The sequence below is a fragment of the Papaver somniferum genome, chromosome 9 (genome assembly GCF_003573695.1).
Source record: "Papaver somniferum cultivar HN1 chromosome 9, ASM357369v1, whole genome shotgun sequence".
Lineage (NCBI taxonomy): Eukaryota > Viridiplantae > Streptophyta > Magnoliopsida > Ranunculales > Papaveraceae > Papaver > Papaver somniferum.
Genome location: NC_039366.1, coordinates 27,922,659 through 27,935,897, shown reverse-complemented (window position 1 = coordinate 27,935,897; position 13,239 = coordinate 27,922,659). Strand labels below are relative to the sequence as shown.

Here is a 13,239-nt window from a genome sequence, read left to right as displayed (position 1 = left end):
TCAATTGAATGAAATGAAAATTAGGTCTGAAAATTAGGTTTTCTGTAACTGTTGTTGATAGATTTTCGATTTCAAATTTCTGTAATTGTTGTTGATGACCTTTATCGATTTCGTTTTCCTGTAACTGATTTCAAATTTCGGTAACTGAATTTGAAAGAAGAGAGAGAACTGAGAGAGAAGAAACTGAAAACTGAGAAGAAGAAAAATGAAAAAAGAACTGACATAATCTCGTGTTATGGGTATAAAGGTAATTGCCGCTGTTTTTAAACATTTTTGGACCAGCGGATAATTTGTTTATCCCGCTGGATTACACAGTAATCCCGGGTCGGGTTTTTGGACTAAACAGGAAATTTCTCTATCCTGATTAACTTGGATACGGTTGCTGATCCGATTGTATTCATGGATGAGTCAACTTCTATATTCAGGGTCCTGGTAAAGCCATCAACTGATTCTATGATACCATATTTTTAATTGCTTGCAAGTTTCTTATTGGTTATTACTTATCTTAAGAGACTCTTTAATATCTCTCTTTAATATCTCTTTGATGATGGAGTTGATTATCAAATCAATTTAATAGTCTGATTTGGCATAATATCATATTGTCTTGTTGACAATAACGGATTCAAGTTTGTGAATCTACAGATATGTGTTAAGACTATGGATTATTTTCTGTAATGGATTTATATCTTCGGTTCTCTGCACCAGCCATGCTACTATGGTATTTTTTGAAGTTATATTTTCTTTTTCGGTGCATTCAAAATCCATCGAAGAATCCAAAAACTATATGATCTATATTTATAGACTATAGGTGATCAACTTTGCGGAAGTTTGATTTCCTTTCTTTTCTTATCCTTTTTCATAGAGAAAGAAAAAATAAATTAAAATTCATTGAAAGATGGTCTACAGTTTCTATTTCTTTCATGAAACTGTAATCACCAAAAATAGGTGTCATCGCGATTTAACTACTTTTGAGGTATTTAATCACATGCATGGTTGAAAAATCTCCGGCCAATTAAATTTGGTATCCTTGTCCGTTGGACAAGGATCATGTATATGGTTTCTATTTATTTACAAGAAACCATACATGGACCACAAAAGTGTACTTTTCCTTTGCGATGACTAAAACGACGATATTGTTTTATTTTGTCGATACGAGAGTTTGGTAAATCGTATAATAATTGGTGTTAATTCTCTCCATCGTTTACATAAGATTGGCATATTTCCTAAACTTTTTCCAAAAAGGTGTGAATTTTTCGACCACATAATGGATTTTTTTTTCTTTCAAAGTCGATAACGACACTGGTTTCTTTATTTTCTTATAAAAGAATCATTTAAGCCAAATAAAACTGGATTCTCTGTAAGTCCTAGAAGGATGAGATGTCGTTATCATGTATTCACAATTACAAACATCAATGAATGGAGAATTGTAGCATTCCTGAGGGATACTTAGCATTTTTTAGTTCTCTTCCTTGTATTATTCTCCAAAATTTGAAGTTCCACTTGTAGTTGGAGTTGGACACTAAAGATCAAAGGATGCGCACCCGACTTGTTAGTCAATATTATTAGTCCTCGTAGTAACTATAGTGATCTTGATTTAATTTTCTTTTGATAAACAAAGCGTCCATAACTTCATTCTAAATCATTATCTTGTTGGCCGTTGAGGTCACGAAGTTATTGGAGATTGTTTGCATATTTTCAATACTTTTGGTTTTGGCATATATGTTTTAATTTTATTTTATTCTGCTTTTCTTGCAAAAATAATCCATGGTTGATGCTAAATATGTATGTCTATTAAGACTACATTTTTTTAATGTCGAAAGACATATTTCATATGAGTATATGTCTCGAACAAATCGGATAATACTTTACGAAAGTTGAAGTTTCCGTATATGAGATAAAAAGAAATTTCATCATGATCTGGGGACGAGCATACACTATTAGAAGCTTGTGTTAATTAACTTAAATGTTATATCAATTTCTCTCCCAACATGATCAACCGAAAAAAGGTTGTCATTATATCAATTAACTTAAATGTTATATCAATTTCTCTCCCAACATGATCAACTTAAATGTTAATTAACTTAAATGTCACGAAATGTCTCATTTTGCTTTTATATAAGATTTTGCCTCTTGAAAGACAAATCCAGTCACATATAGCAAAAAGTAGCATTTTTGAATAAGCTACAGATAGTACTTCAATAGAGTCTATCAAAACAAGATCCACATTCTCATAGTTCATATCTCCTCACTAGAAGATGAGGAGATTATAATGCCTGCGGGCACTGGTACCAGTATTTCTATGAAATTTTTTCAAGATATGCATACACTTGAGAATTGTGCAAGATCGCGATAAGCTAATATGATATTCGAATATTCAGTTAAAGTAGCTACTGACATATAAAAAAAAATGGTGGTTTCGAACCCCTTTGTAAAGGAATATCGACATATGTGATTGGTTGGCGTACAATCCAAATTAAGTTGGATTAATTTCTCGATCAATGCAGATTCGGATCCAAGACTTAACACCTTAAAATTGCCAAGCCTATATTACTTACAGGTTGGTGTCGTTATAATGCGTTATGCGAGAAATTTGTTCGTTGTAAAAACGATTTGAGGGTTTCAAAAAAAAAAAATTTGTTTCTACCCTAGGATTGATTCAACAATATTCTTTTCTCCCCGAATAATGCATTTGGCGTGGTAGTCTTTGAAGGACTCGTGTACGTCAGGTTTAACAATCCTTTATGTGTTTTTAGAAATTTGGTACGAAAACGAAAATCCGGATTAATTAGTTGATGATATCGACTTTATTGGTTTCTTGAGGAGTCCTTAAAAACACAAAAATCCACGCTTTAACAACATATATTCTATTTTTCTTTTATTTCTTAAATCTGCAGTTTAAATATTATGCTTGCTTAAAACTTGTCTATGATGTAGACTATAATTATGATTTTGATGCTTGTTTTTCATGATACTCATATTGTTGAGTTAGCATCCATGAATCGTCAAAAGTTGTACTCTTTTTCCTTCGTTTAAGGTTTTGTCCCATGTGGTTTTCCTGACAAGGTTTTAATGAGGCAACATCTCGTTGACGTTTAATTTTTTTTTCAAAATGTTGATATTTGTGCTCTTTTTCCTTCGTCCAAATTTTTTCCCACTGGGTTTTATTGGCAAGGTTTTAATGAGGAAATTTTATTCAACATGGTGGTCATCCAAGGGGGAGCTGTATTAATTTTGGTGGATTCCCACCATTAGCTTGGTCATTTTGTTAGACCAAGTCAACATAAAAACCCTTAGGAATTTGGATGTCATTCTGATCCACATGAGGCATGACCACAAATACATTTTTATTCACTTCTGGTACTGTATCTACATCTTGGTCCTTTGTTGAAGAGACTACATCAACTACTTCTATAAATCATCTTCGGGAACCGAGCAATCCAAGAAGCAAGTTTTCAGTGTATTCAAAGAAGCATGAAGACTCGAGAAAACTATCATTAGAAGACTAACACAAAAGAAGACTTCATCAACTGACAAATTTCTCATGAAAGCATTACTATCTCCAGCATTCAAGAAATTCGTTTACCGAAATTGGGAAGTCTCGACTCGAAGATTTGCAAGCCAAGATTTAACTAAAGTACTTATTAGGGGGAGTATCAAATTAGAAGGTATTTTACTGGACTATCATATTGTACTCTTTTTCCTTCATCAAGGTTTTTCCCATTGGGTTTTCCTTGTCAAGGTTTTATTTATGCAACATGTGCGTGTCCAAATCTTTTCTAAGTTTTCTCAATTGTACTCTTTTCCCTTCGATCAGGTTTTGTTCTTTTAAAATTTCCTGACAAGGTTTTAACGAGGCAATTAGCTTAGACACAATGTCATCAAGAAAAGTGTTAAAAACGTGTAATTATGTTAAGAATATTTAGGATAAATCTCATTTATTACTGGGATGCACTAGTGTCTAGCTCTATAAATAAAGGCTCTAATGTTTGTCTATTGTACAAATTAATAGAATCTCTCTTCTTCCCCTCTATTTTGCGTCTCTTTATATATCTTCTCTATTTACAAGAAAATTGAAAAAGTAATGTAACTTTTTTCCAAAATGGAGGGAATAATGTTCATTTTTAATCCCGTACTTCTCTACGGGCACTCCCCTATAAATATGTTCACTCCCACTCCACAAACCAAAGCACCCAATCATATCTCACTCTTAGGATTCTTTCCCACAAACTCTATGTACTTTTCTTTTGTAAGAATGGGTTCATCAACTGACACCTCCATTGCCACTAACATCCCTACTCAATCACCAGCTCCATCTCCATCTCTTTCTCAAGAAGTAGTGACTCCTTGTGCTGCTTGTAAAATCCTTCGTACACGGTGTGGTGAAAAATGTGTACTAGCTTCTTATTTTCCACCAACTGAACCCTTAAAATTTACTACTGCTCATAGGGTTTTTGGTGCTAGCAATATCATCAAAATGCTACAGGTAATGCTCTAAAATCAAAACTTGCTAAGCCCATTAGTTGTAGCTTAGTGTTTGGTATTTAAGCTTTTTTTTAATTATTTTTTTTGGTTTTGATTTATATTGAGGAACTTCCTGCATCCCAAAGAGTTGATGCAGTCAGTAGTATGGTTTACGAAACGAATTCGAGAATAAGAGACCCAGTTCACGGTTGTGCCGGAATAATTTATCAACTACAAAAACAAGTTAGTGATCTTTAAGCTCAATTAGCAAAATCTCAAGCAGAGATTATTAGCATGCAGTGTCAACAAGCTCATTTTGTAGGCCCACTTGGCATGGAAATGCAACAACATACACAATATCAGCAACAACGACAACCCACAACTAGTACCATATCGCCCACTTCATGTTTTTAGTCTTTGCAATGGCAACAAGATATTGATGATTTTATGAGTAATACCATTACTACTCAATATCAGCAGCAGCAGCAACAACAACCCACCACAAATAATATCATATCCCCTACTTCATCGTCATTATCATCTTTGCAACAAGCTATTGATGATTTTATGAGCAACAAGATTAGTACTCGATCTTTATCTACAGGTAACACTTTCGATGGGTTAGGATTCGGCGAAGCCAATACTTGTTCCGAATGGGAACCATCCTTATGGACATGATTAAACTGAATACTATAGGGAAGAATATATATATATATAGCATGAATAATTATATTGCCTCGTAATTCTGGTGCAGGAAAACTAGAGTTACATTTCCTCTCTATCTAATCTAATATGAAGGAAAAAAAAATGAACAGTATGTGCATCTGTTCATTGGGTTAAATTGGCTTACATGATAGTAGATAATTTTATGGTTATTATTTTATTGAATAAAACATGTTTAATCTATCGAATTAAAAAATAATAATTAGCGGTGTTAGTATGTGTGCATGGACTGTAGCTATATGTGTGCTTTGTGGGAATGTGTTGACTGGCTGCATCTCTTGTACTTTTATGTTGTGATTACTCTATCCAAATATGGACTTCAGTCATTCCGACTGCTCTCAGTTTTTTTTTTATCCGTCAAAGAGAAAATTCATTGAAAAGAGAGGTACTTAAGAGGGGTACCTCAACCCAATGAATACAAGCGCGAACAAAAAGCGAAGGGTATTTGACAACCCAAAACAACGAAAAACAAACTTACAAAGGCCGGAACAAAGAATCCCACAATGCAATCACCATATTCGCCGTTAGACCTAACATCCTTATGTTCGATTCGGCCCAAAAGAATGCTTGTAGTTTAACATTTCTAATGAGGCTTACCAAATTTTTCTTTTTGTTTTCAAAGACTCTTGCATTTCGCTCTCTCCACATGCACCACCATATTGCAACTGGAATGTTATTCCAAATTTGACTAAATCTTTCGTCACCCCAATTAAACTTCCATGACTTCACATTTGTGGTGACATTTGAATTGTAAGTCCAATCAAAGCGGCATCCTTCCACAAAGTAATCCCAAATTCTCCGGGTTCTCCAACATTCATAGAACAAATGCGAACTAGTTTCATCGTCTTCATCACAAAAACAACATAAGCTAGAGACTTCCATACCCCTTCTTAAAAGCTTATCCGCCGTCATTATCCTATCATGAGAAAGAAGCCAAAGAAAAAAGTTGATTTTGAAAGGATACTCTCGGCTCCATACAACATCGATTGGAAAATTTGACTCACCTTGATCTTCAACGCTCCTAATACCATCCTTAACCGTATAGATACCATGATTATTTCCAACCCAAACTCGGCTATCCAAAACACCTTCTTGAATTGAAATAGAAGAAAAAAGATTTGATATAGTTGTTACTTCACATGAAATGGATTGAGGGTATCTTTGCCTAGATATAAACCTCCACCTTAAAGAACCTTCCCCAACTTCATACATACTAGCCGCCAAAAACTCCTTGGTCCTTGAAGCTTCATATGCCAATGGAAACATATCACAAAGTCTTCCTTCACCTAGCCAAAAATCTTCTCAAAATCTAGTTTCCTTTCCCGCTCGTATCTTGAATCTAATACCTTTGTTGAAATCTTAGTTTTCAGTTCCCAGATTCCATGTTGGAACTCATCGAGTTGTGGTCAAGTACTCATTCAAACAAAATTGGTAAATCTTGGTGGCTATGTTGTATGAGGCGCTAGGCGAGACGAGGCGCCAAGCCAAGCGCCTCACGCCTTGTCGCCTAGGCGCGACTTAGGCGCTCTAGGCGAACATAAACAAAAATCCAAAGTAAATATCCTTTTTCATTACTTTCATGTATTGTCATTATGCGATGTACAGGACAAAGAGAAAGAATCATTATTATCATTACTGAATTATTAGAACTTACGGGAAAAGATTCAAACTCTCTTCTCCCTGGTTCTATATCAACTACGTTATCCCAACCTATAATATTAGTATCAGAGAACAAAGTGAACGAATTATTATTATCATCGTAGTCGCGACCACCTTCATTTTCATCATCATCACTTCTCCAAAACCGGAACCATTTGTTCCTCCATTTTCATCATCGTCACTTCTCCAAAACCAGAATCATTTGTTCCTCCACATCTAAGACAAGGATTTGTTGGCAAACAAGAGATAAATTAGGATAGCACGGACATAATATAAATCATAATTTTCTATAAAAGTAATAAAACCAACACTAGTCCAGAAGGGGTTATAAATCACGTTTTTAAATGGCAGAATAATTGCGTGATTAGAATATTACAAACAAATCATGTCATATAATATGAAAATGGTGGGACCCTTCATTTAACGCAAAAAAAACGTCATTTTCAAATGTGATAAATCTGTAGGTGCATGATTTTTTATGAACCATTATATCACGGAACAAATATGTCGCATATAATAAGTTTAAATACGCCCCATTAATATTCTGTTACGCACCACAAAAATGGCTAACCACTTAGCATAGATATCGGCTTACTTTCCATAAGTCTATAGAGCCATATTGGTTAACCATATCGGCTTACTAGACACACCATAAAAGCGTCCAACCACTGGCTTAGCTCATACACTGGCTTTCTTGCCATAAGTTCATACCATAGAGCAGTATCGGTTCCCTTCTAACGTAAGAGTTAACGCTCAGAACAAAAATTCCCAGTTCATCTCTTCAGTCTTCACCCCGCCATCTGTTTTTTTATTTATTATTATAATATAGTTTCTTGTATAATGTGAACCCTTCAGTTAACATTTGTACTTGGTTATTTTATTTGCAAAAAAACAAAAAAAAAGAAGAAAAAAATTGCATTAGCATTTCAAAAAAACAAAAAAATAATAAAAAGAAGAAAAAAATTGCGTTAGCAATTAGGTGGGAATCGAACCAGGGTCTGTACGGTGGGAGCAACTTGTCGACCACTAGACCACTGTGCTGAACATATTCTTTGTTTCATCAAACACTTAACAGACAGAAAAAAATAATTTATATTTAGAAAAAAGAAAGACGCGTGTCTTTGTTGTCGTTAAAAGAGTAGAGTATTTTCCTGGGTTGTATCGGTGCTTCATACCTATCTCTTCTATCTTAGGAAAGTTTTCTCCTCATTCCAATTATTTTTGGCAGAAAATCTTATTGATGAAGATTTTTTCTACAATTTCGGAAACATCTGTGCATTGCCGTAGGATGTAAAGAAGATTATATTGAGAATCAATTGAAGAAGAACATTCAGGGGAAATAATCCCGGTCAATTTTTTTTTTTTTTGATTTGAACCCTAACAATTTTTGGGCGGGATGAAAATCAAAAGAAAATTCATTTGTGCTGGATTATTTCCCGCTTGGTGTTTTTTGGAATAGCTATAAATCTCAACCCTAAAATCAATTAAGAGATTTTCAAAGATATATCTTTTTGGTGAATTATCAGAGATCAAAAACAGAAAGGTATATCTTTTGTATTCTTATCTATAGCTAAATAATTTTTGATTTTTGATTTGGAAGATGCATGAGTTCGTATTAGACTCTTCGATTGAATCTGAAATTGGGGTTATGTAGGATTGATCTAGTTTTGTAACAATATAATCTTATTAAACTATGTTTGATTGAAAAGACTCATGGGTTACATATTAGATTGATTATCTTATAATATAATCTTATGCTTGTCTCTATCTTAATAACTTTTGACTTTTGATTGAAAAGATTCAGACCATCTACGATTGAATCTGAACCTGGGTTACTCAGGATTGTTATAGTTTTGTAATAGCAAGTGGTATTTGGAATTGATTATGGTGTATATTGGGTGTTTGTGTGTTTAAAACATTTGTGGGTTTAAAGAGAATATCAGTTCACTAGAACTATTAGATTGTTGGTAGAGTAGTTGTTTATTGATGAATATGAAAGGGTACTCATCCGCTGAACTTTATGGAACAAGGTTACAGTGATAGAAATGGAAATCAATTGGCTGGAGTTTTCAGATGTTTGAATGAAAGCTTATGGTTATTTGAACATGATTGTCATAGTTAGTGTTCTAGATTTGCTATTAGATGCCTAAGCATAGATATCAAGCGTAGCATGAGATATTATTATTATTACTGATCCAGTATTTGAATGGCGAAAAAATTTGTTCAACAGCCTGGATTCAAGCAGCATTATCAATAATATAATTGTATTGAAACATATTATTGAGATTACTTTGCTTGATATATTTTACATAATCATTATGTTTGTCGATGTTTCAGATGTCCACTTCTTTTTCAAGGGAAGAAAGCCCCACATTCAACTGGCTTCCCTCGCCTCCGAGACATAGCCCCATAGTATCTGGACCAAGTCATGGTGCACATAGTTCAGGGGGCCAATCTGATGAGATTGTGTTAACCCATGAATCAGACTATGCTCTGACTTCTCAAGACAATGAAATTGAGAACACTGGTAATGTTAGATATCTTTTCATTGATTTACCTAGTTTTTTAAGTTATATCAACTACAATTTATTTGCTTATAGTAAGTTTTGTTCCTTCAAATACATTCTTTTCTAAATCACAGATGGTTCATTACTTATTCTAATTTTGGTTTTTCAAACCTAGATGACCGTTTGCCAATATCCTTTAATGAGCATGGGCAATGGAACGGGCCACCAAATTTTTTAACCTTGATCGAAGAGATTACAAGGTCGAAAATAGGTTTGGGGTACGCGACTTGGAAAGAGGTTCCTCAAGAATACAAAGAAGATATTTGGAACTTTGTTCATGTGAGTCCAATTGGCCTTTTTCCGCTTATGATTATGTTCATATATATTTTCTTGGATTTCTATAACCTTTACAAAGTGATGAAATTAAATGCTTACACTGCATTATTACAGAATATGTACCAGGTAACAGCTATCCATAAGAAGTGTGTTTTAGCAAAAGCAAACAGTGCCTGGAGAACTGAAAAGTCAAATAAAAAACGATTGCTCAATGATGTTACATCTGTGGAAGAAGAGAAAAGGAAGTTGCCAGCATACAATAAGAAAGAATACTGGGAGAAATTTATTAATAACATCAGTGACCCAAAGTGGCTGAAAAAATCTGAACAAGCTGCGGAAGCACGGTCAAATGTGAAGGCTCAATATACAGGTGGTAGGAAAGGTGTCCCTACAAGGTGGAATGAATTGGTAAATTCTTAACACTGTATTGCATTTTAAGATATTATTCTTATGTTATTTCATTTGTTTCCCTAATTGGATAGCATAAGATGTTTTTGGGATGCCTAGAGTCCTTGTTTATACTAGTTTCATTTGTTCTTGTTCATTCTGTGCATTATTGCTTCCGACTGAAAGTTGTTAGTTTCAATCCATTTGGTTTTTAAAGTGCAATGATAGCTGAAGAAACCCAGCTGGTTAGATTTCAAGACTTGTTGATGTAGGATAATTACTTACCTTAGCGGCTAATTAAATTTTGATGCACTTATCGTGTCAGTAAACCTGTTCTTTTGGCTCACAGATGATGTCTTGTGATGCAAAATTTTGCAAGTATTTAATGCATTGTTTTTCCACAGGAAAAGGAAAGCCCCATTGGTCAGATATATTGGCCAGATGTGTTTCTGAAAACACATAGACCCACCCCAGATGATGATCCCTCGTCTTCTAAATCACAGGCAGCTGCAAAACTTGTAAGTTCTTCTATTTTTATATTGTTTTATTGATATTGATGATGTCAGTTAGTCTCTGAATCTGGTTGCTTCTGTTGATGTGTAGGCACTAATGAAGGAGGCATATGATAAAAATCCTTCAACACAAAAGTGTTTGGGCACTGACGCTGTCACCGAGGTTAGTGGTAAATTTGTTGTTACATGAATCTTTTTACTTCTTGAATTTTCATATTGGATGGTGGTAGTGATTAAGTTGCTTTCTTATAGTACTGCTTGTTGATTTAGTTTGAAATTTATGTTCTCTCTTATAATCATATTACTACACTATAATACTGTTTCATCTATATTCAAGTAGTCAGCACCGTTATGTAGGTTTCACTAGTTTTTCAAGTAGTATCCTCGAACTCGTGATAAGATGTAACATATGCTTGAAGACATAAGTGCTAGACTGTATTGGCCGAAGTTTCCCTTTATGGGTATACTGTAATTGCCGCCTTGTGAACGTCTGCATAGTAGTAGTCTAGAAAATTCCCTTATGTTACATTAATTGTTTGACCGAATTTCAATAAATTCGTAATTTGATTCATGTATATGGCTAGATATATGGCGCTGATCAAATGGGATACATACGCGGAATGGGTGCTGGTATTTCTAAATCTCAGTTTCTTGCTGCTGAGTTTATGAAGGACAAGTTGCAGGAAGTGAGGAACAAGTTGCGGAAAGAGATGCAGAAAAACGAAGCTTTGAAAGCACAGTTGGATGCTGAAAGACAGCAAAACAGCACTGCAATACATGGTCAGATCTATGATAGCTCTTATCAACAGGTGACCTCGAATATCTCTTAGTAATGTATAGTCAGATGTATACGATGCTGCTATTATGGTATCTTAAAGTTTGTCCTATTACATATACAGGGTATTGGGATCCCTTCGTCCTCTCCTTCGTCGTTTGGTCTTTGCTGTTTGAGGAACTTCAGAAAAAAGGTTGTTGCACTTGCATATGTTGATACTAAGCTACTGATTGATGACCACTTCGACTGCATGATTGAGGAAATTATTGATCCAACTGCGATGTTGTGTGATAAAGATAATGATGATGTACTTGGGAATGTTGAAAGAAGCGAGTTTTTTAAGTGGCCCAAGGCCTATGTGACTACTGTAGGAGAGCCATCAAGTTAGAATGGTGGTGAGAGTAGATTGATTAGTTTTTTAATTTTCAGGATGTAACTTGGAGTTGCTAAGATATGTTTTTCAATCTATGTTTGAATATTATATTCTCTTTTAATGAATAATTAATAATTTTTTAACGTCTATTTTCTTCTCTTAATCTGGTTGGATTTCTGATACACTAATTATAATGCTGAACTGATTTCATTCAGATTCCAAAACCTGAATCTGTAGCCAGAAAATGACGAAACAATCTCATTAGAATTGGTAGTTTTTTTTTTAATGAAAATACCTCCAATTACAACGATTATGAAACATTGTTATTTCACACCTAATAACCGTGTTTTCTTTAATGGCGCATGCATCAACCGTTATTATGTTTCACATATATTAACCGTGATTTTTATATGACATAAATCAACCGTTATTTAATGTTGTATTTAATAACATCTCCTATTTGTCATTTTTAAAAAGTCACACCAAATAAATAACGATTCTAATAACGGATAAAAACTGTGATAAACTATGTTTTATAACAGATTTCATGCGTGATTTATAGCCCCTTCTGGACTAGTGCAATTACTGACGAATATTAGGAAATAAAAATGAATCACGTTAATCTCGATCATTTTTTATGTTCGTGATTCACGTTAGTAATAAATCTCATTGACAATTAAATTAGGAAATAAAAATCAATCACACTTATATCCATCAAATTATTTTCTTAAATATTATTTTTTCTTACCATATTTTTGATCATTCAAATTACAATGTTAGCAGTAATTGATAGCATAATCCTGAAAATGGAAACAAATTCCTATCAAGTTGCACGTTTATTAAGTTTCCATATTATTATAACTAATACCATCAATCACGTTAATGAGCTTTCCATATATTCTCATCATTTACATTTGCAATATTGATGAAAAGGAAACTGAGAATAAATGTAAACAGTCATAATGATGAATTGATGATAATAGAATGTCTGTTAACATGTTTACCACCTATCCATGGCGCCTTTGGAGCTTAGGCTAGCGCCTAACAGTTCCGCGAGGCGCCAAAAGCACCAAACACGCTCGCCTAAGGCGCCGGTATGGAAAGTAACGTAGAATTGAGTTAGTCGGGCGCCAGACCTACGCTTAGTGCGCCTTTGGCGCCTAGGCGCTCGCCTTTTACAACATAGCTTGGTGGTCCTGTATATATTCCTGCTGCAACAGTCATATGGGGTATATGGTCAGAAAGGAACACTCCGAATTTTTGAAAAGACAAAGATAACTTCTTGGCAGGTTAGTTCCAACATCAACGCTCAGATTATCTCATGGGTTAAAATCGCTCAACAAACTGCTGCCTTCAGTTAACTCATTGTATGTTAAGTTGGGATCAATTGTTCGTTTAGTTTTTCTTATGTTTGTTTCTCTTCCCTATCTTTTTTTTCTCCCCCTTGTTTTATCCATGTACTTATAAGTGTTTGTGCATGTATACAATCTTCTTTTCATCAAAAAA

The 13,239-nt window shown here is 34.3% G+C and overlaps 1 protein-coding gene and 1 pseudogene across 1 annotated transcript; both read left to right on the top strand.

Moving 5' to 3' along the window:
- The first annotated feature begins 4,252 nt into the window (after positions 1–4,252).
- On the top strand, positions 4,253–4,875 carry LOC113311653 (annotated as a pseudogene).
- Positions 4,876–8,021: 3,146 nt separating this feature from the next.
- Positions 8,022–11,783, top strand: LOC113314408. Its single transcript, XM_026563205.1, has 8 exons — positions 8,022–8,386; positions 9,181–9,370; positions 9,526–9,689; positions 9,801–10,094; positions 10,478–10,591; positions 10,677–10,748; positions 11,170–11,394; positions 11,485–11,783. Exons 2-8 carry the CDS (start codon positions 9,181–9,183, stop codon positions 11,746–11,748), a joined length of 1,323 nt encoding a protein of 440 aa, XP_026418990.1. The 5' UTR covers positions 8,022–8,386; the 3' UTR covers positions 11,749–11,783.
- The last annotated feature ends 1,456 nt before the right edge of the window (positions 11,784–13,239 follow it).

Bases quoted from the DNA above. Each gene is read 5' to 3' on its own strand.
- LOC113314408 (XM_026563205.1), top strand. From the start codon at position 9,181: ATGTCCACTTCTTTTTCAAGGGAAGAAAGCCCCACATTCAACTGGCTT. The intron at 9,371-9,525 runs GTAATGTTAGAT...TTTCAAACCTAG, and splicing joins CAATGAAATTGAGAACACTG to ATGACCGTTTGCCAATATCC. The intron at 10,749-11,169 runs GTTAGTGGTAAA...GTATATGGCTAG, and splicing joins GCACTGACGCTGTCACCGAG to ATATATGGCGCTGATCAAAT.